The sequence below is a fragment of the Anser brachyrhynchus genome (genome assembly GCF_964034855.1).
Source record: "Anser brachyrhynchus genome assembly, chromosome: 2".
NCBI classification, from domain to species: Eukaryota; Metazoa; Chordata; class Aves; order Anseriformes; family Anatidae; genus Anser; species Anser brachyrhynchus.
Genome location: NC_137695.1, coordinates 106618351 through 106638252, shown reverse-complemented (window position 1 = coordinate 106638252; position 19902 = coordinate 106618351). Strand labels below are relative to the sequence as shown.

General features: G+C 36.7%; 1 protein-coding gene across 1 annotated transcript in view; it reads right to left on the bottom strand.

Moving 5' to 3' along the window:
* PIEZO2 (piezo type mechanosensitive ion channel component 2) overlaps positions 1–19902 on the bottom strand; it is a 314668-nt gene that overhangs the window by 254036 nt on the left and 40730 nt on the right. The window contains 1 exon segment of the mRNA XM_080580333.1: positions 2489–2584. Coding sequence (XP_080436459.1) covers positions 2489–2584 — 96 coding nt within the window.

The following is a 19902-nucleotide window of genomic DNA, read 5'->3' as shown; positions in this document are numbered from 1 at the left end:
CTAACGTCTATCAAAGTCATTGGAAGTTTTAATCAAATAAACTTTTTAGACTCTAGAAGATTAGCATGTTTCTCCACAATCCCTCTTGGCATCTAGAAAATGGCTCTGTTCATCCTGACAATGGTACAGAAGAGGCAGCGAAAATAAAACACACAAAAACAACGTGGTAACTGCATGTTAGCTGGGAAGCTGCACCTAAACTCCTCAGTGAGTGCCTCCCTCTCAGCTGTCACCTTCAGCACTTCTAAGAGAAGCTTTAGCTCACAGATGGGCATTTACAGATGTTTCATTCTCATACTGTCCCTGTAATTTTCCACTTTAAAAATGACTGGCACCCTTACTTAGAGTGGGATTTCCTACATTTTATGCTTATTTTATTTATTTTTCAGCTCTCTTTTTTCTGTCTCCACTGGATACTTACACAGTCAACATGAACTTGGCCCACCCAACTGGTGTGGGTCCTGGCCAAAAGGCAGTGTGCTACTTTCTTAGATTTACTGTTAGAAACTGAGTGAAGACTGATGTGGGGAAGTAAAATAATACGGAGAGACATGATAGAAACATAGAAATTAAGGTATGAAATACATTTACTAAGTAGACCTCTTTCCCTTCTGCACAGAAGTGTTTGGGGAAGATGGCTCCTTCAGCCAGGGGTGAGAGATTTGAACTCTATAGCTAACAGGTGAGCTCTCAAAAGAGCTCTAATTCTCAGCTGATTCATAACTCTGCCAAAAGACTCCAACCGCAATTCTCAAAGAGTCCAAATTTGGTCTAATTCAAATTTACCCCACTGTAAACAATTTTTGGAAATTTGACTTTGATCTATCTATAACTCATATCCCATTTATGAATAACATCTAGCAATAATACCACCCTCATGCAATCCTTTCCACTTTTTTACCTTTAGTTCGGGTGTAGAGAATGTATATAAACTACATAGCACATACCTCTGTCATTTGATGCTACTATAATCACATGAAATAATTATAACATAAAACAAAAAAAAAGAATGCAAAATGGGTTAATTCAGTACAGATGCTCTTCTAAATGAAGCAAGTCTGTGACATGCACTGTAACAGGATATAATTTCAGTAAGTCCTTCAAAGATTTTAAAAAAAAAAAGATCTGCATCCATCCTAGCTAAAGTAAAAGAAAAATAGTGAGTCATCATAATTAGAATAGGTCAGTATACACTTTCCACAGCACAAATCTAACTGCCTTTTTTTTTTCTCCATGCAGGGACCTGGAGAAGAAAGTGCTCTTCCTTATGCAAGATCCCCTATACATAGAGTGGGTGAAAATTCACATGAGCAGAAACCTTGCACACATACAGATGGTTTTACTTAGTTTAGCCTTCTTCTTACTTAAGCTGATGGTTAATGAAAACACTAGCAAAAATTGGGACAACATAAGTTGAACTTCCACTTGTGAAAATTAAGTTTGGTACTCTCAGTGTGTGCCACTCATTAATGAATAGTTCATCAGATATTTCTGAAAGTTCTGCTTGCTCTCTATCTTCTCAGTAAAGAGAAAAGAGGATGACAGCTTGCAGAGTTACTCTAAAACAGAACCTGAAACTCACCAAGAACTGTTCTCAGAGCATTGTGCGGTATTATTTTTCATACTGATCTAAAGGAGAATCAGGAGAGCAGGAACAGGAATGTTTCATGCAGCACTAGTACTTTGAAATTCAGTCATCTGCAATCTCATCCAACAGGCTACTAGGTGACATCAGTAGATGATAAGACATGATTGCATCCTCACTGCAAATTCCACTCACAAATTCCACTCCAGATCACAAACTCTTAAGTGTCAATACTGTTATACAGCCATTTCTGCTGACTTTCAAGAAGTCACTCCTCTGTAGACAACAGGCACCCTACAAATAGCAAGAATATAATACTAGATAGAAATAATTTTTATCTTCATAGGTTGGCACAATTGTTTTCATATTTTAAATTGTAAAAGTTTGATAGGTATGTGATACATAGATGTTATTTGTTATCTCTACCAGTAAACCTTTTCTATTATTTTTATTAAGGCAGTGGTATAATGTAAATCAGGATGACAATGGTGTTTAAATAAGTACCTAAAACTCAGTTGAGTGAAAAATCTGAGACCAAATTTAATTTTTAAAAGTAGCTACAAATCCAGCCCTTGTGCACAGTAAGATGCCTTTGGGTTGTTTCTGACAGCTCATTTTTCACCCAGATCACTTCAGTATTCCAGGTGAAATAATGCCATAAAAGGATCCCTCAGTACCCAGCTGCATGTTGGGGCAAAACAAACAAACAAACAAACAAACAAAAAACATCAGGCTTGGAAGTCCTTCAGCACCAAAGCCAGCCTACAGAGAAACTGCAGTGTCTGAGTTTATAGCATGTATTACAAATGAGCTCACTTAATAAGGGAAAAGCCCTCACCACCAAGGCTTTTGCAGGTACTGTGCCCAGCACAGAATCTTAAAAATGAATCAGGAATGTCTTACCTTGCATCGTTGTTTTTGTGGGTTCTGAAAACAGAGGAATGAGCAGGAGGTAGATGAGGTAGACAAAGGAGAGCCCATTGTAACGGAAAGCACAGGCTGTGAGAAAAGAGAAAGAACATACCGCTTAATCAGGGTAAGCATATACAATAGCACAAAACATTTACAATTTGAGTTTCCTATTTACCATAGCAATTTTTTACCATTTATTTAAGTTATTTCTACGCAAGTGTTCAAGGTGCTGCCTAAATTAATAAAATTAAGTACACTTATGAGGCATTTTCATAGTAATATGCATTTTTAAGCTTAGCACTGAAGATGCATCCAAGTTACAAAGACTGTATGGAATGATGGACAAGTTAGTTGGCAGCTGAACCGGTTACTTTCCTCACCTGTAAACTCACAAAACCACCCCCCCAAAAAATATAGAGGGATGCATAAAGTAGTATTGATTGTCTCTCTTTAAGAAATTACATACAAGTTCATTATATTACAAATAAGGATTATCATTAAATAATGCAGAAAAACAATGAATTGTATTCAGATTCCAAATTAGAGCATGCCTAAAATAACCAGTTGTCCTTTAAATGACATCACTTAATTCGAGAGCAATTTGATTTTTACTGTCACCCATTTGTTTGCTTTTACAAAATCCTTCTAGTGAAAAGATTGTGAATTATAAACGAAAAAGGGCTTGATAACTTGCAACTGGTGTTGTACTGATTTTTATAAAGAACAGAACTCTCCACTAACTTTGTCTAATGTTTCCTATTGTATACATTTAGTGCAAGCGTTTTCCTGGCAACACCCATATCAGCAGGCTGTTAAAAGGGGCAGCAATATTGCTACAACCCAGACACATCCTTTCTAAGGATGTCATGCATATTCTGTGCTGAAAGGATAGTATATGGACTTCCTTACTGAAAGGATAAAAACCTCCACCACCAACAAAATGAAGTAATCTCTAAATCCACTGTGCAGCTGATATCGGAATATTATGAGACCTACTACATTAAACTTTCACATGAGATAAAGCAACTGCTGAGGAGTCAGGAGATGTCATTTATTCACTCATGGAATGTAACTAATATAAATTCAGTTTTCTCAGCTATATCCAAAACAACTTGATTTTGGAGAAAAAATGCAGCCTTAGTTCTGCCAGAAATGTGTATCCCAAAAGAAAACAAGTTTCTCCAGTCACCACTTCATGAAATGTATTGTTACTATATAGAGAATGAGTTGACAACTTAAGCATTAATTGATCCTCATCACATCTCTCCATTCTGGTTATAAATACAAAACCCAAAAAGTCTCACTTTTAACAAACAAATCCATACAACAACTATAATTCTTGTCTTCCAAACTAACTAATGTTTTGAATAAGACTCCAACTCCTTAATAGCCCTGATACAAAGACTTTGGACTCTCGCCCCATATCTGCAGTTTAGCCAAGAAATGTGTGATCTTTATGGGTATATCTGGCAAGAAGGAAGAACAAGTAGCATCTATGTTCTATTTCTAAACGCGATTCTGCCACCAGCCTTCAAAAAAAACAAAAAAATCCATGAAGTTTAATAGAAGTTTGTTTGGTGTGAAATCCAGAATGCTTAAGAGCAACTTCTGATGTCTGAAAAAAAATTAAACCCAGGCAGACTACTTCTTTTGCTTAATGCTTAAACTTCCTTTACAGACACTGTCTTTAAAGACCACCTGAAGACTTATACTTACATCTGTAAACAAGAAAAAGTAAATGGGCCTATCCCACAGGGAATTTTGTAAGCAATTATCAGAACTTTAAAGTGAACGTACTTGAGAAGAGGGAGTCAGCCCTGCTATATGCACTTACTTACAGGGCGCTCTGCAGAGGAGCAGAGGATGTGCTATGACCATTAGTGGCATTCTTGGAAAGAATGGCAACAAGGACACTTCCGAGGTCAGGACAAATCCATAAATCAGCCTGTTTGCAAATTTAATTTGGGGTGGGAAGAAGTTCTTTGGCATCCATAGGGAAAGGTGGTTCAAGGTTGACCTGAAGCCTGATGGCTTTTCCACCAGTATTTAAAGGAAAGGATCAATGTTCTCAGTCACCCTGGTAGCACATCCAGTTATTGCAGAGGCCTAGTCAATCAGCTTTTAATCTTGTTAAGTGGCTTACTTGATTTCAGTACAATATTATACACATTTTCTTCTTACGATAATATTCTTCAGAACTGAGCTTGCTATGTTTCTTGAACAGCATCTAGCAATCAGCTTCATCAGTGCAAGCAAAAAAAAAAAAAAAAGCAACTGGGTGATTTTAGACAACCAGACAACCACCTCTGTTAGCAGTATGTCAATAAATGCCTTGGTAAAAAGTTCATGTCAAATATATAGAATCTTTATCTATACCCAAGCACCATCTAGTAAAATAATAATCTTGCCTACACATTGCCTGGACAGCTATGCTTATTTAAGCTCTTGCAAGAGCACCAGCAATAAATTTCTCATAATTAATAAATTAAAAAACCCAAAACTTGGCTGTGATTTATTTTTTTTAAACGTCAGTCCATTCACTATTTCCCTATCTTTTTTCATGATCTCCATTCATCTAGTGTATTTTTCTGAAGAGATTAGTGTCTTAAAAAGCTACTCTGCCACAGCAAAAAGCTACAATCAAACACATTTTTAGTACAATTACAGATTAGAAAACAACTGCTGCAGTGTATTTACATATTTACCCTGCATTATAACTTTATTTGTCAAATACATAGATTCTTAAATTCGAATAGTTTCAATTGGAAAGGACCTACACAAAGATCATTGAGTCCAACTGTCAGGGCTGATCCACAGTTAAAACATCATTGTGAGTGAGATCCAAATGCCTCTTAAACACTGTCAGGCACAGGGCATCAAACACCTCACTAGGAAGCCTGTTCCAGTGTCCAACTAACCTCTTGGTAAAGTTTTTTCCTAATGTCTAGTCTGAACCTCCCCTGACACAGTTTTCAGCCATTCCCACACATCCTGTCACCAGATATCAGGGAGAAAAGATGACCATTTCCCTCTCCACTTTTCCTCCTTGGGAAGTTGTGGAGTTACCCCTCAACCTCCTTTTCTTCAAGCTTAACAAACCCATAGTACATGCCTTGCAGCCTTTTAACCGGCCTTGTTGCCCTTCTCTGACACATTCAAGTATTTTAATGCCATTTTTATATCGTGGAGCCCAGAACTCCACACAATATTCAAGGTGAGGCCACACCAATAGTAAACACAGTGGGATAATTACCTCATTTGAACAGCTGGCTACACTGTGTTTAACGCACCCCAAAACATGGTTTGCCCTCTTGTCTGCCAGTGTACACTGCTGGCTCATGTTTAGCCTACTGTCAACTAGCACCACTCTCAAGCCACTCTTCTCTCAATCTGTAATTTTGTCCAGCATCACTCAATCCCAAATGCAGAATCCAGTTTCTGTCATTAAACTTTATGCCACTGCTGAAGGCCCAATGCTCCAGTCTATCTAGATCCCTCTGCAAGGCCTCTCATTCCTCAAGAGTCCACATCACTTCCCAGTTTAGTATCTCCAGCAAATTTACTAAGGATGCATTCAACTCCTGCATCCATATCATTGATTAAAACATTGAACAGAACTGACCCCAATATTGAGCCTTGGGGAATCACACCACTAGTGATCAGACAGATTACTTCCATTCATTACAACACCTTGCACCCTAACATTCAGTCAGTTCTTTGCCTACCATAGCATGTACCTGCTCATCACACAACTGCACAATTTGTCCAGAGGAATGCTGTGCCAAAAGCCTTGCTGAAATGCAGAAAACTTCATCTACCACCTTCCCTTCATCCATTAAGTGGGTACCCTTATTATAGAAGGATATCAAGTTCTGATACTCAAAACTGTCAGGAAGTCATCACTGGACATGAAATCAGCTTCAGTTTGCTCTGAGAAAAAAAGAGGATGATCCAAAAAAGCAAACAAACCCATCATCTCTCCCATCAGCACTCCCTTTGTCGTTCACAAAGGTCTCCTTTGCAAAGGCAGCCATAAGCAGATGCCCACCACAGCAAAAATTCCCATCTGAGGTCAATGGGATTCCATCAATGGAAAAAGCACCTACACAAATGACTTTCTTGGCAAGCCAGGTGGCATAGAAATTTCTGGATATTTGGGTTACATTGGTCAGTTTGCACTATCAGTTCTGTCTCAAAATTAATGCAATTTTAGCATTTTACTTTTGTTACCTCTCCTTGAAATTGTCTAATCGATTAGCAAAATTAATTTCAGAGGAATTATTCTTGAACTATATTTACTTTTAAATTTACTGCTTTCTATTTCTAGACTTGCGGAGACTGTGTTCTCAAAGCTTTATTTCTCTGCAACTATATAAAACTGACTGTTAACAGACAATACTTTTCCATACAAACCTTGCCTTATATTTTTTCACATAGGTGCCTGCAGGAATACAAAAATACTTTGAAGACATTTGTTGAAAACAACAACAATAACAACAAAAAACTTCCTAAGCCAAAAATGTTAATTTTATTATATTTTTAAATTTTTATTATATTTATATTATTATATTATTACATTTTAGTATCCCAGAAAACTTTCTGTCTCTTAGTTTCAGGTATATGGATTTGCCTAAAAAGAACAATAAATGCAAAGCTTGAATAGGTAAATACACCACACATACAAAGTCCATGCACAATTTTGTCTTTTCAGATTTTTTAAACAACCTTCCTCAATGTTTTCTAACAGCCTCTAGTAAGAAAACTCTGGAAATAGGATTTTCATCTCTGAAACTCCGCTATTGTTCAGATTCCAATGGCAGCAGTAATTCACAATTGTGAAAGGACATAAAAACCAACTACTGATATACAACATATTAGCATATTAGAAGTAAACTCGTTTTTTTTCTAATTAGCTCTTTTATAGTTTTATAATAACTTTAAAGCATCTTCCCCTGGGTGGAGAAAAATGAGTGCTCTGTAACACACGAAATTGAATTCTCCATTCATAGCTGATTATTTTAAATGTTTTTGTTTTTATGCATAACATAGCAGAAAAAAATATTCTCTTTAAATCATTATCTCACAACTATATCTAAGACAAAGTCATGATAATTTCATATACCTTTACACATACCCGTCAAAAAGAAATATATAGTAAAAAAATAACATGCAGATTTATAAAATTTTCAAACTGCCATACAAATTATTTGTGGCAAAAACAAATAAATAGAAAGATAGCTGTAGAGTATCTCATCTTTTTTACATTGTCATTTGATCAATCAGATTAAAAATTAGACACAGATAACTAATGTTTACATTTCACCATGTCTGTAAATGTATTCATAACTCACTAATCCCACTATATGTAATACATATCTTTAATATATATGTATGTATATACTTTAACACACATTCATAAAGAAAAAAAAAAATCAATAAAGCCTGCTCTGCCAATACATTTTGCGGAGCTATAGAGAACAGAAATAACCGCTGAATACTTAAGTTTTGCAATGGAGAACACATTGCAAAATATTTTTTTCTCCTATTATGTTACATTAACTAGAGCAAATATTTCTGTTTAAAGCCTTAAAAAAGCCCCCAAATATGAGTAGAATCATTAACATAATGATCCATAATTTCTATTAGATAAGAGTATCAAAATATGTGAGGTTTAAGAACCACTCCTTCCCCAGTCTTACACAAGAATTAATAATTGAGTTCTTTTCTCTGCTTTTGAAATTAAGAAGAATTGACATTACACCTGGGAACTTACAGATTATTAACATTTTAAGGGTTGTTTGTACATTTCTTGGCACAGTCAATAAAAACAGTCAATATTTCAGCACTAAAAGAGAACATTCATTATTGTATTTGCTTTTTCCTAAAAAAAAAAAAGAAACGTGCATTTCACTGTGATTTCACACAATCATCATCTAAAATTATGTGAAAAGAACATACTCTTAAGTGAGATATCTTTCAAAATTAATTTTTCTCTTCCTTTATTAGCCAATACACTTTTAAATGTCCAAGACTACAGATTATACATCTCTGTACATATGCATTCAAAAACAAAAATAAGGGATTCCCAGACAGCCCAAAATTTATATCTCATTAAGGAAAACTGATGTTTGCTCAAACTATTTTAAAGTGAACCATATCTTTAACACAGAATTAGTACAAGAACTATTTTTCAAGTTTTTATTAAAATAAAGTTGGAAATTTTAACTCATTCTTGGGATAGATATGTGCAGCATACACCATACAAAACAGAAAATCCTAAATCATATGATAACTTATAAACGTTTTGTTCTAGATTTTAATTTTCAGTATTATACGACAGCCAAAGAAGCATGTTTTAACACTTGAAGAAATCTACTACTATTCTTAGACTCACCACCAAGTTTCAAGATGTAAACACTGGGTATTTCCAAGCAAACATCAGAATTCTAACACCTGCACTAGGTTATTATTTTCATATTTACACTAACAGCTCTTTCTTTTTTTCTACTTAAAGAGGTTAATTTTTATAGAACATGCATTTCATCTATTAAACAAGAAAACTTGGAGGGCAAAACAGGGTGGTAATAGAGGAATCTGATCTTCAAAAGGTATGGAAAAAAATAACTTCATGAAAGATTTTAGTTTCGCTCTACACAAATTTTAAAAGAAATTCCATTCAGAAGATGAGACTATCTGTTCCACATCAGCCTTCAAGAGTGTGTACATACTATCAAAGGGCTACTGACTTGTAAACTAGAATTGTAAGCTAGTGTTAAAAGCCACTACCACAGAAAATATGACAGGCAGATGAAGACACAATTAGCCATCCTGTCACTATTTCTGAATTTATCTTAATAAAAAGTCACTATTGTTAATGTTAACAGAATAACACAATGCTTGTTATACCCTTTTCTGTTTAAGAAATGTGCTGAGATTTTTTTCATATATTTCTTTCTATATTCTTTCCACATTATTCTTAGCATTATCCTTTCTAGATTAATTTGTTCATGTTTATGTGTGCAATAGCATGAGAAGGAATCACTTCAGCGAACTAAATGCCATATGTCTTCTACCTTCATTCAGCAGGATATTGCACAATGTTTGCATCCTGATTAACAACTTTATAACTGCAAGATTATTAAGAAAGCTATGCAAAGATTTGTACCTTTAGACTAAACTTTGGTTTAACATTCGTGCTTACTTTTCCAGTGGCAGGAAAAACATTCAACAAAAATGTTCACCCCTTAAAAAAGGAGGTTAATTTCAAATTTTCTACCAGTTACATCCTCAGAGCTCTGAAAACACCCAATCAACACCTAATTTAGATGACTGATATAGACTAAAGCAGACAGCCTTTTCTACTAGGTTTAGCATGGGAATGAGAAACTGGTGTAAACCCAAGATAACATGGTTCTGGTGCAAAGGACCAATCTATGAACTTAGAGTAAAATAATTGCTGAAACAAATACATCTCTTCCAAATCAAGGTGCTCTATAAGACCATCCACGAATGTGCACAATGAATGGTTAATTTTACATGAGGACATACAATCAAGATTCTCCTGGACTGTCAATAAAATGCTGTCTTAATGACATGATTATTAGGCCTCTACACTTGCACTGCCCTCCAGTAAAGCATTAACCAGTCAGTTTCCACGTTATTTAGAATATTCAAAGCTTTGAGATTGTTTTTATTTCTTTGTTTTACCCCCAATCATCTTAATGGACATCAAAGGCTGCCTAACCAATGCAAGTAGATCCCACATTAGACCTCACCCTTCAGGCAACAACATTTCCTCTAGAAAAATCGGTGAACAAGAACAAAAGTACAGGAAAAATATCAGTGGTGTTTTCTAGAAGCATTATTACTGAATTCAGTGATAAAGCAGGAGCTGGGCTGTAACCCACTCACAGCCGTAAAGGCAATTTCTTCCCAAAAATCCACAGCTCACCTCTAACTTGAAAAAATAATGCCTTATAGTGTCAGTCCACCACAAAAACTCCAAAAGACCTTTCATTTTAGTATCCAGGACAATTACACGCTTGGGTCAGGGTCTGGAGCAAATGACCCCACTAAGGAGAAGCCCCTGAGGACTTGGGAGGCCACGGCCTCAGCCCAACCCCAGGCAGGTACCTGGTGCCCCTGGCCACCCCACTCCCGGTGGGGCAGTGGGATGGGGCCTGGCTGCCAAGCCTGCCCTGGGGGACCTGGAGGAGACTCCATAGCCCCTGGTTTATTTTTTGGGGAAAGAGCCAAAGTTTCTCCTCATGTATGTACATCCCTGTTTCCGCTCTACAGTTAAAAAGTCAGCTCTCACTGTTGATAAAGCGCAGTTCAGATATTCTGAGCAACATTTCAAAACTGTAGTAAAACTGACCGTGTAGACTATGCATAAGCTCAATAAAGAGAAAAATTCAATGCTAAAAGAGAGAAGGGCATTTAAAATTTACAGAATAAGAACCATCCTGAAAAAAAGATTTTGCAAGGAAAAGGAGTTAAATACAAAAGAAAAAAAAAAAAAAGAAAAACCCACACAGCCAGAGTGACAACAAGTATTTCCAATAGCTGTATGATATGGAGACAGAAGGCCAAGACTACTGAGTAGACTGTTCTACTGCTATTTGTGTCTGCATAAAGCTTGCGTTTTTTGAAGTTTTTTTTACTTTTGCTTTCTAGTAATACACTATCTTAATTTCAACCACAAATATGAAAAGAAATGAAAACAGAATTTTCCTTCTTTTTAGGCGGTTTCATGCATGCAGTGTTCTTTAAAACCAACCAAAACACACACATATGTGCTCACACAAAATATTAGTAAATTGTCCTCAGATATTTAGTGACAGTCATTGCTGCTTTTGCTGCTGGGTCAGGGGTGTGTTTGAGGAGAAAGCCAAACAGCAAAACCAAAGAGGATGTTCAAGGCTTGCACTTTTGTCTAAGCATTATTTACAAAACAATGTACTATGAAAATAAGCTCGCTCACTGTTGGCTGGATAAAACAATCCATTATTTAATAGTCACAAAATTGAATCTCTCAGAAAAATGCAGCAGCCACTCTTGCCTGCAGCTATCCAAGTATAATGGAGAACAAGCCCCACATCTCCGTTTCAGCTCAGAGACACAAGTGCAAATCTTATTAAGTCTGCGTGGATTTCCCACTTTCACCTGACACAGCCATGACTGGCCTAGTGCAGTAAAAAATAATAAAACAAGTATACTTAAAATTAAATTTGTTGCTGTACAAAGTTTGTGCTACCATTTTGTGAAGAGGAAATGGAAAGTTGAAATACTACCATAAGTTGCTATTTTTATACCTTTTTGCATTTCACATTCTATTTTGTTTCAGATACTCTGAATTTTCCTCCAAAATTCTTTACAATAACAAGGAAACAATTGCCACTCATTGTAACTTTAGATATGCTGTAAACATAAGAACGAAACTTTGAAAGTGACCAAAAACGTTCCTCTTCTAGAACTCTACATTATAATAATGTCAAGTATCTGGCAGGCATGCTGCCCAGTGAGCTTTAGCAATCTGGGAACTTTATTTCTTCTTACTGAAATTCAGAAGAAGAGGATAAATCCTGGCATAGTTTTGCTCTCACTTACTTCTCAGTAACTCCAGTTGCAATAATGCTTATAACAGATGAGATTGGAATTAAACACTGCTGTGTAAAATAGTTAACTGAAACACATGTAATCTTATCATCCCTTTAGTGCGAATTAATGGTTGCAGCTTACAGTGTGCAGTGCAGAACCACACATAACTGCGTTAGCTCAGGACAAGTTACCTCCCACATCAACCACTACTCCTTCAATGTTAAAGAGCTCTTCTGATAATACTGTGCTAACGTATGAAGCTCCCACCTTGCTCCTGAGCCAGTATTTTGACATGGTGCTGTTCTGTGCAGCATCATGAAGCTAGCATGTGCTATGCACAAGCTTTTTTTTTTTTTAAATCCATGAATTCTTCAATAAACAGATAAATACTACACATTCGGTTCACATCACTTTTACAATCATATTTTTCACTGGTCAGTGCTCATCAGGAGAGCTGACTGCTGGACAGTGAACACTTTTCACATTTTGTTTTTATTTTGTTTTGTTTTTGACTTTTTTCCCCTTTCTTTCTCAGAGTAGCAGTTCCAGTAAGCTTTCTCTCCATCAGAAACCATCTGGAACCAGTTATAATTTTGTGGCAGACTGTCTGGGAACTGAGTGCAGAGAGAGAAGAAGACAAAAACCCTTGTTCCCCTCTTTCTTTCAGCTCTAGAAATGTATCTTAGGTACACAGGCATACTCCCGACCTGTCTTTGAAACAAGGAAAATGAACAAAAGACCTGAGACGTAAGCATACCACAATGATCACCTTTCCCAGAATAATGAATTTTAAAAGAGTATCTACGCTCGCATACAAATCCAATGTCAATAAGTTTTTTAAATTAAGTATACAAGTATTTATTAAGTAAAATCCATGATGGACACCATCACCAACACACTTTGCCGTTAGAAAGATCTACTTAACATTACACTTCATTTCAAGTTCAACTGCAAACTTTCTATCTTCTCTTACATTGCATTTATGTTTTCATATTTCTACATTGTAGCAGTAATCCCTTACTCAACAAATCAATCTGCTTCAAGGTTGGTGGTTGCTTTGGTTAGTTGGTTTGATTTATGATTTTTTGATGCTTCTTTAATTTCACTTCCAGTCTCTTCTGTCACAGTGGTCATTCCAGGCACACTCTTTCCTCACCTACTTCATGATAAACACATGCCAAAGTAACCTCTACTCAGAAAACAGCAGTCGTAACCTCTAACACCCAAAAATGGGGTGGGCAACAAGATTCTCTTTTTTACATGACTATATGTTATCATCAAGCAGGACAGAACACCAGACTTCAAAACCCTGAGCACTCAACTTTCACGGAAATCATATTTTGCATGTCTTCATGTATTCACTGGTCAGGTATGAGGAAGATGATGTCGTATTCCTCCGTTGAGGTAGCTGCCCATGGAAGGGGGACTGCCTGGTTCTCATTCTGGCTCCAGCAACTTCTCAGGCATTTTATTCAGTGCCTGCTGTAATGTTAAACGCGTGAGCTTATTTTATGTCTTCAAGCTGCCCGTTCTCTTTCTAGGAAAGTAACTGGGAACTAAAGAAATTACTCTGTTCCTTATTCATCTTCATAGGATGACGAAAGCATGTTCCTTGCCCCCTGGACATCCGGAAAGAGCAGTCCACTTGTGCTGCTACAGTTGCATAACCCTGACAAGACTAAAAATAACAGCAAACACAGAACACAGATGACAAACAAAATTCACACAGGGCTACTGCTAAACAACATCAACCAAGGACAGATACAGAGACACTCGTGTGACAGAGAGATCTCCACAAGCAGATCTACACCTTCACTTAGAGCCACTAAGAAGCTATCAGACACCAGGAACTCAGCCAAATTCTCCCAGCAATTTACAAGTGAAAATGTCAGCACATGTTACTAATCCCCAAAGACATCCAAAATTCTTGTCCTTTAAAACACATAAATCACCATAAATTAACTGGCATAAGATACAGTAAGAACTTTTTTTTTCTTTTTCTTTTTGCCAGCCGTTGCTTACACTGACACCAGTCCTAAAAAACCCTGAATCAGAGGAAGGACGTGGCAATAAAACTAACCCAGACAAACGCCTCTGAGGAATATAAACATTACTAAACATCAGAGAGGTGTTAACACTAAGAAATATGAGTGTCATTAGTGAAGTTACAAATAGGAATGCAGTGTTTAAAACTCTACTGTTGTTTATTCCAGTAAAAGATAGATAAACTTCCTTTCTTGGCCCATCACTGAAAAAAAGAAGGTTGAAACTGCAAGTAACAAATCTGGGTGCTGACGGAACACTTCAGACAGTGTTACAAAGCCACTGTGTTCACCAAAGGAAACAGAATTTCAAAAGCAGTTATCTCCAGGATATGTCAATTGTGTAAAAGAGATACAAATCCCTCATTCATGTAGTCACTACTCCAAACTGATATTTCATGTACAAAATGATAAATCATTTTTTGTTTGAAGAGGAATTGTGTATTTCTTTCCCTCCTTAAGAATATGTTAAGTATTTTTCTCTTATTGTGAAGATGTCAAATTTCAATATGTCATAAGAATATACTCAGGAATGCCATGAATTGCCTTGCAAACTATTTCTCATAACTAGGTACTTGCAAAGGATCCTAAGGAACTCAAAATTCACAGAATCAAGGGAGATGTTGGGACACCTTATAACTGCAAATCTGTTTTGATCCCTAAAATTGGTGATTCTAGAGAACTAGTACTTAAACCCATCTGACTTCCAATTAAATTTCACCTGAACATGCCCATCATCCTTGCTATGCATTTGAAATACAACACTTACGTAGCACTGGGTGAAAAACATCTATCAGAAGTCATACTACTGAGAAAGGACCATGACCTTGTCCAGTTTTCAAACAGAAAGACAGTGTGCATATAATCATGTAAGAAAACAGAAAACCACACACATCTCCACGTTGCATTTATTCTGAGTAGAGATATTCCCCAGAAAGCACAGGGCACATGTTAAAATTTTATCTGTTTCTGCGCACATCACTCAAGACATGTTTTATGCCCTCAGAGTTCTGCAATGTACGTTTGGTACTCAATTTGTGTTGCCAAATCTCTGGTACTTATTGGAGGCCTTCTACAGATTGATGCTCCATCACAGTGCATCTATAGCAATGTTTTCTTTCTCTGGACTATGAATTGCAGAAATTCCCCCAGACCTTTGATAAGCTCCCAGGCAAATTTTAACAACAAGACTGGAAATTCAAAATGATTTAATACCTCTTTCATGTTTATATAACAAAGCATTGTGTCCTTGTCCAAGAACATTTGAATGTGGGAAGTTAAGAAGAAGTTTAACTTGAAGAAAACTTCCCACGCAGTTAGTAATTCTAATCTGTTTATATCTAGGCTCAATAAAAAGTCTGACTACGTATTTCTTTGGAGTCAGGCCACTGTCCCAAAGATACCCAATTATATTATGTAGTACCACATCAGCAGAGAAAGAAAGGCAGTCACACCCCACCATGAAAATTAGGATTCTGGATTCACCACTGCATGGCTTTCAGTGCTCTCAATGCAGCCAATCACAAAAGAAAGGACTGATTGTTGCAGAGAAAAGAAGAGATATTAAAAACCTATTTTTGTTAGGCCTGTTCTGAACACATGAAGACCGGTACGGATAAACTTAAGTGTCACAACGCAGATCTTCATTCTCAAAATGTAATAGTGCATTTTTCTCACTTAAAGAAAAAAACTACCACCACAACAAAACAAAAACAAACAAAGAAAAACAAACAAACAAAAAACCACCAGCATCTCTTTAATTGGGCAAGATCTCAAATTTAGAGAAATAAGTCCACTGAAAATCTCAGAAGATCCGTTTCTTGAGAAAGAGCCGAAGTATATATCCTGAAGGATTAAAACTAAGTGAAGGGTGCATTAAATTTGATTTAAACATATCCTGAAAATTTAAGCAGGATACAAACAGCCAGCTGTCTTTCAAGTAAAAAATGTGTTTTTCTTTGCAATCTCAGCAGAGAAGCCAATGATCCCTTACTGACAAGAGTTCTATATACAATGAAGATAACAGTAATAAAGACTTACATAATCCTTGTAACTTTGTTTACAAGCACTCCCATTAGTATAAAGTTTTATCTCGTCAATAAAGTATTTTTGTCAGTAAACCTACAAAAATTTATACCAGCTAAGAACATAAACCAATGATTTCAATGTGGTCTTTATGAGTAAACTGACCAGAATTAGTCTTGGATGAAGTTTGTAGCTCCAGTGAAGAAATGTTCTAAGTAAAATGTTGGGTTTTGATTGAATACAGAGGCAGCCAGTCAGTTTGTCAGGAGTGTTCTTGTTTGTCTAGAAAAACAACTAAATTCTGGCTTTACCACAAGTCATTAAGAACTAGAAGTGTGAAGATGAAGCTGAGTAAATGAAAACATCCACTGACAAGCTTGAGAGATACCTAACTCAGTAATGCTGTTCTGTTAATGTGTTGTCAGGTCAAAAGAGGAGAGACTATCTACTGCAGATGACAAAAAATGTTCTTGCTAAACAAGTAGTAGTAGTAGTAGTAGCAGTAGTACTTACTGTTAAAAAGGATTAATTGAAATAAATAAGTTACTGTGGTTTTTTTGTTTTGTTTTTAAACCAAGAAAAATGAGAATTATTTTTCTTTTTAAAAAGGAGGAAATAATGCCTGAAATATTTATGCCATAGAAGCTGCAGCTGTGAAACTTTTTCCTGCCTTATCCATTCGTATGAGATTCCCCCGCAAGTGCAATTAACTATCCACTTATAAAACACTTCAAAAGGTCATTGTAGTTCACTTTGAACGTTCAGTGCTCCCACATAATCTTGCTTTTTGCCACTGAAAGAATTTTGAGAACTAAATTGTTTTGAATCTAAAACTTCCAAGTTATTTCATTGTAGCTCAAGAAAATACACTATTTAAAAAACAAAACAAAAACAAAAAACCTTACCACCACCACCCCCAGCATCTTTGATCAGAAGAAAAGCATACCAGCAGCAAAATTCACATAACTCACCATGATATCAATTTCTAGCATAAAGTGGGCTAGGACCCTGCTATCAACATACGTTAAAGAAAACTAGAGTTAGGGTGATTTCATAATCAGAAAGAGATTATCAGTATATGACTACAAGTATTTACCCTTTGTTTAAGGCGTCACTGTCTACTAGTAAAAATATCGCTCTTCTATAAATAATATTGTATGCCAAGTCTGCAAAAGTTCTACAAATTTATAAGATGTTCAGGATTCCAATTTTGGAACAGTTCTCACCAAATCCTGCCCAACTTTGATCCCCAGTAAATATTCTAAGATGAGGTTTCTGACGGCCACTACCTCTTAGTGTTGTAAGTTCATGGGATAAAGGATGAAGACCCAACCCCAAAGTACAGCGGCATACTTTGCCATCAACAGCACAAAAATTTGTATCCCACTTGGATTTGACAGCAGTGGAGTCATCACCTTGGAACTTGCTCAACTTTACCTGCTTTTAAAACTGCCCTTTACTGCACCCCGCACATGCCAGCAGCCAAAAGAGGTCTGCAAAGGCCCCAGGCCCCTACCCAATGCCTCTGCAGTGAGGAAATGCCAAGTTGTGTGGTACAGGGCAACAACATTTCTCCTCATCACCCCCTTGCTTTGGAAGTCTCCTCTTCAACTGCTACCACGAGGTTATTTAACAGCTAAAAAGGCTTTGCTGGCATGGAAACAGTGGCACTGTTTTATGAAGGCAAAATGCCTGATGCACAAACAAAGCAATGGAGCATATTAGAGTATGCCTATGTATTTAGGGCCATGTGTTTTCCTTGGCAGCAAAGCTGAAGGAATTCTTTCGCCTATACCCTGCAACTCCTGAGCCACCACCAGCTTGAGTGCTTGTGGTGCTCAGTGCTGGCATGACTGAAGCAGGGAGCACCCTGTGGAAAGGGCGGTGAAGGGTGACCAGGAACTTGAGAAACTCACTAGTAGAGACAACGGTGTAATGTTATGCTTACACAAGTAAGAAACCAAACCACAGAAAATGAATTGACTTTACCACGTTTACATGACAGCCCTGTAGCAAGCTGATCCAAGTGCCTAACCTGCAGTTTGAAGAGCACAACCTGTCCAGAAAAATATATTCTTGCCTCTCTCCCAAAGTGGTGGCAGATATACATACAAGAAAGACTTTACTCCAGAATCAATTCTCTTTGAAACACACAAAGCAACAGGGAATCCCCACAGTGGAAAAATGACACCCCCAGTCATATCTGTACCATTTTTTTCCAATTTTTCTTCTTGCATCATTTTCTGCTTGAAAACATAATGGAGGCACTAATTCTTACTTTGTTTATGTTCCTATGCTGTGCTGACCACTGCAGTGTCTAAACACCTTTCAGGAAAAGATGCATACATGCCAAACGCTGCCATGCTTTTTTGAAATAAATGGAGGTGGTGAAAGGATGAGTAGCAGTCCATGTTATTTGTTAATAGTAGACTGCATTATAGGAAATCATTAATCTAATAATAGATTTCTTAAAATTCTCAATCATATCTTTCCTAAACCTAATGTTTATTCCTGCATTTATGATTCAACTCCCAAACTTCTGGCACTCCAAAAAAAAAAAATGTGCAAGACAACACCCATTTGAGAAATTAGCGTGTTTGCTTTCTTGGTCTTCTCACATTTTAGGCCAACCAGTTAGTTTAAATTTGGTTTTGGTATCACTAACCTAATAGATCGACCTTTAAGGGAAGACTAGGTTTTACAGAGATAGTAGAAGGAAATTTATACATTATTCTAAACCATTAGGTGCTTTTCCCTCATCCTCTAAATTGTCAAGGAGTTCTTGAGGTTTCTCTTTCCCATTGTTCTATCTTGGTTTATTCCCCCCAAATTCCCAGCTATTCCAGATAAGTCACAGTTCAAAATTAAAGGATAAAATTCCAATAAACATCACATAATGATCTGAAATAAGCTAGTCACCATCTTCACCAGTTAATCACACAAAATCTGATGGTAGGCTTATTTGAGCCTCAAGGAAACAACAGGTATCACAGGGAGCTCGTTCAAATGAGTACAGTAGTAGCCTGATCCTGCACTCCTTAAGCAGTTTCATCCTCTTTCCCAGCACTGTTCCAATCAGAGCAGCTGAATTCACAAAGTTTAACAGTAACCACAATCTAGTAGCTAAACTTGCTTGTACGTTAGACAAAATATATTGCTTGTTCATAAACCACTGTAACTTGATCAACCACACTGACTCAAAAACTTTCATACAGAGCATTTCTCAAAACAGGAACAGACTAGAAACCTGTCCTTTAGAAATACTTTTGCACTACATTAAGTGACCTTGAACAAACAATATTAAATCTAAAATATGATCCATCTCAAAATGTTTGGGAATGCTGTTCTCTTTGTGGGTATAATTTCTGTAAAGCAAACAAATTTTTAGTTCAGCTCCATGGCAAGACAACAATGTGCATGCCATGCTCTCACACTCTCAGTCAGCAGACAATCAACTAGTAAATTTGTTTCTTCAAGCTCAAAGTGCATGGAATATAAAGCAGTTCTAAAATAAGCCAAATACAGAATGGTTTCACCCCAAAATTGGAACTGTCATCATAGCCCAAGAAGAATAAAAGTTTCTTTTCTGTCTAGAAGACAGTTTGAGTTGAGCTTGGTAAGAATACTTCTAAACCCTGAAGCACCATGTGAAGCTTCATGTATTGTACAGCCCAACAAGGCTGCCTTTGTTGATACACAGATAGTGAAGTAGCTTTACATGCTTGCCCATACAGAGTT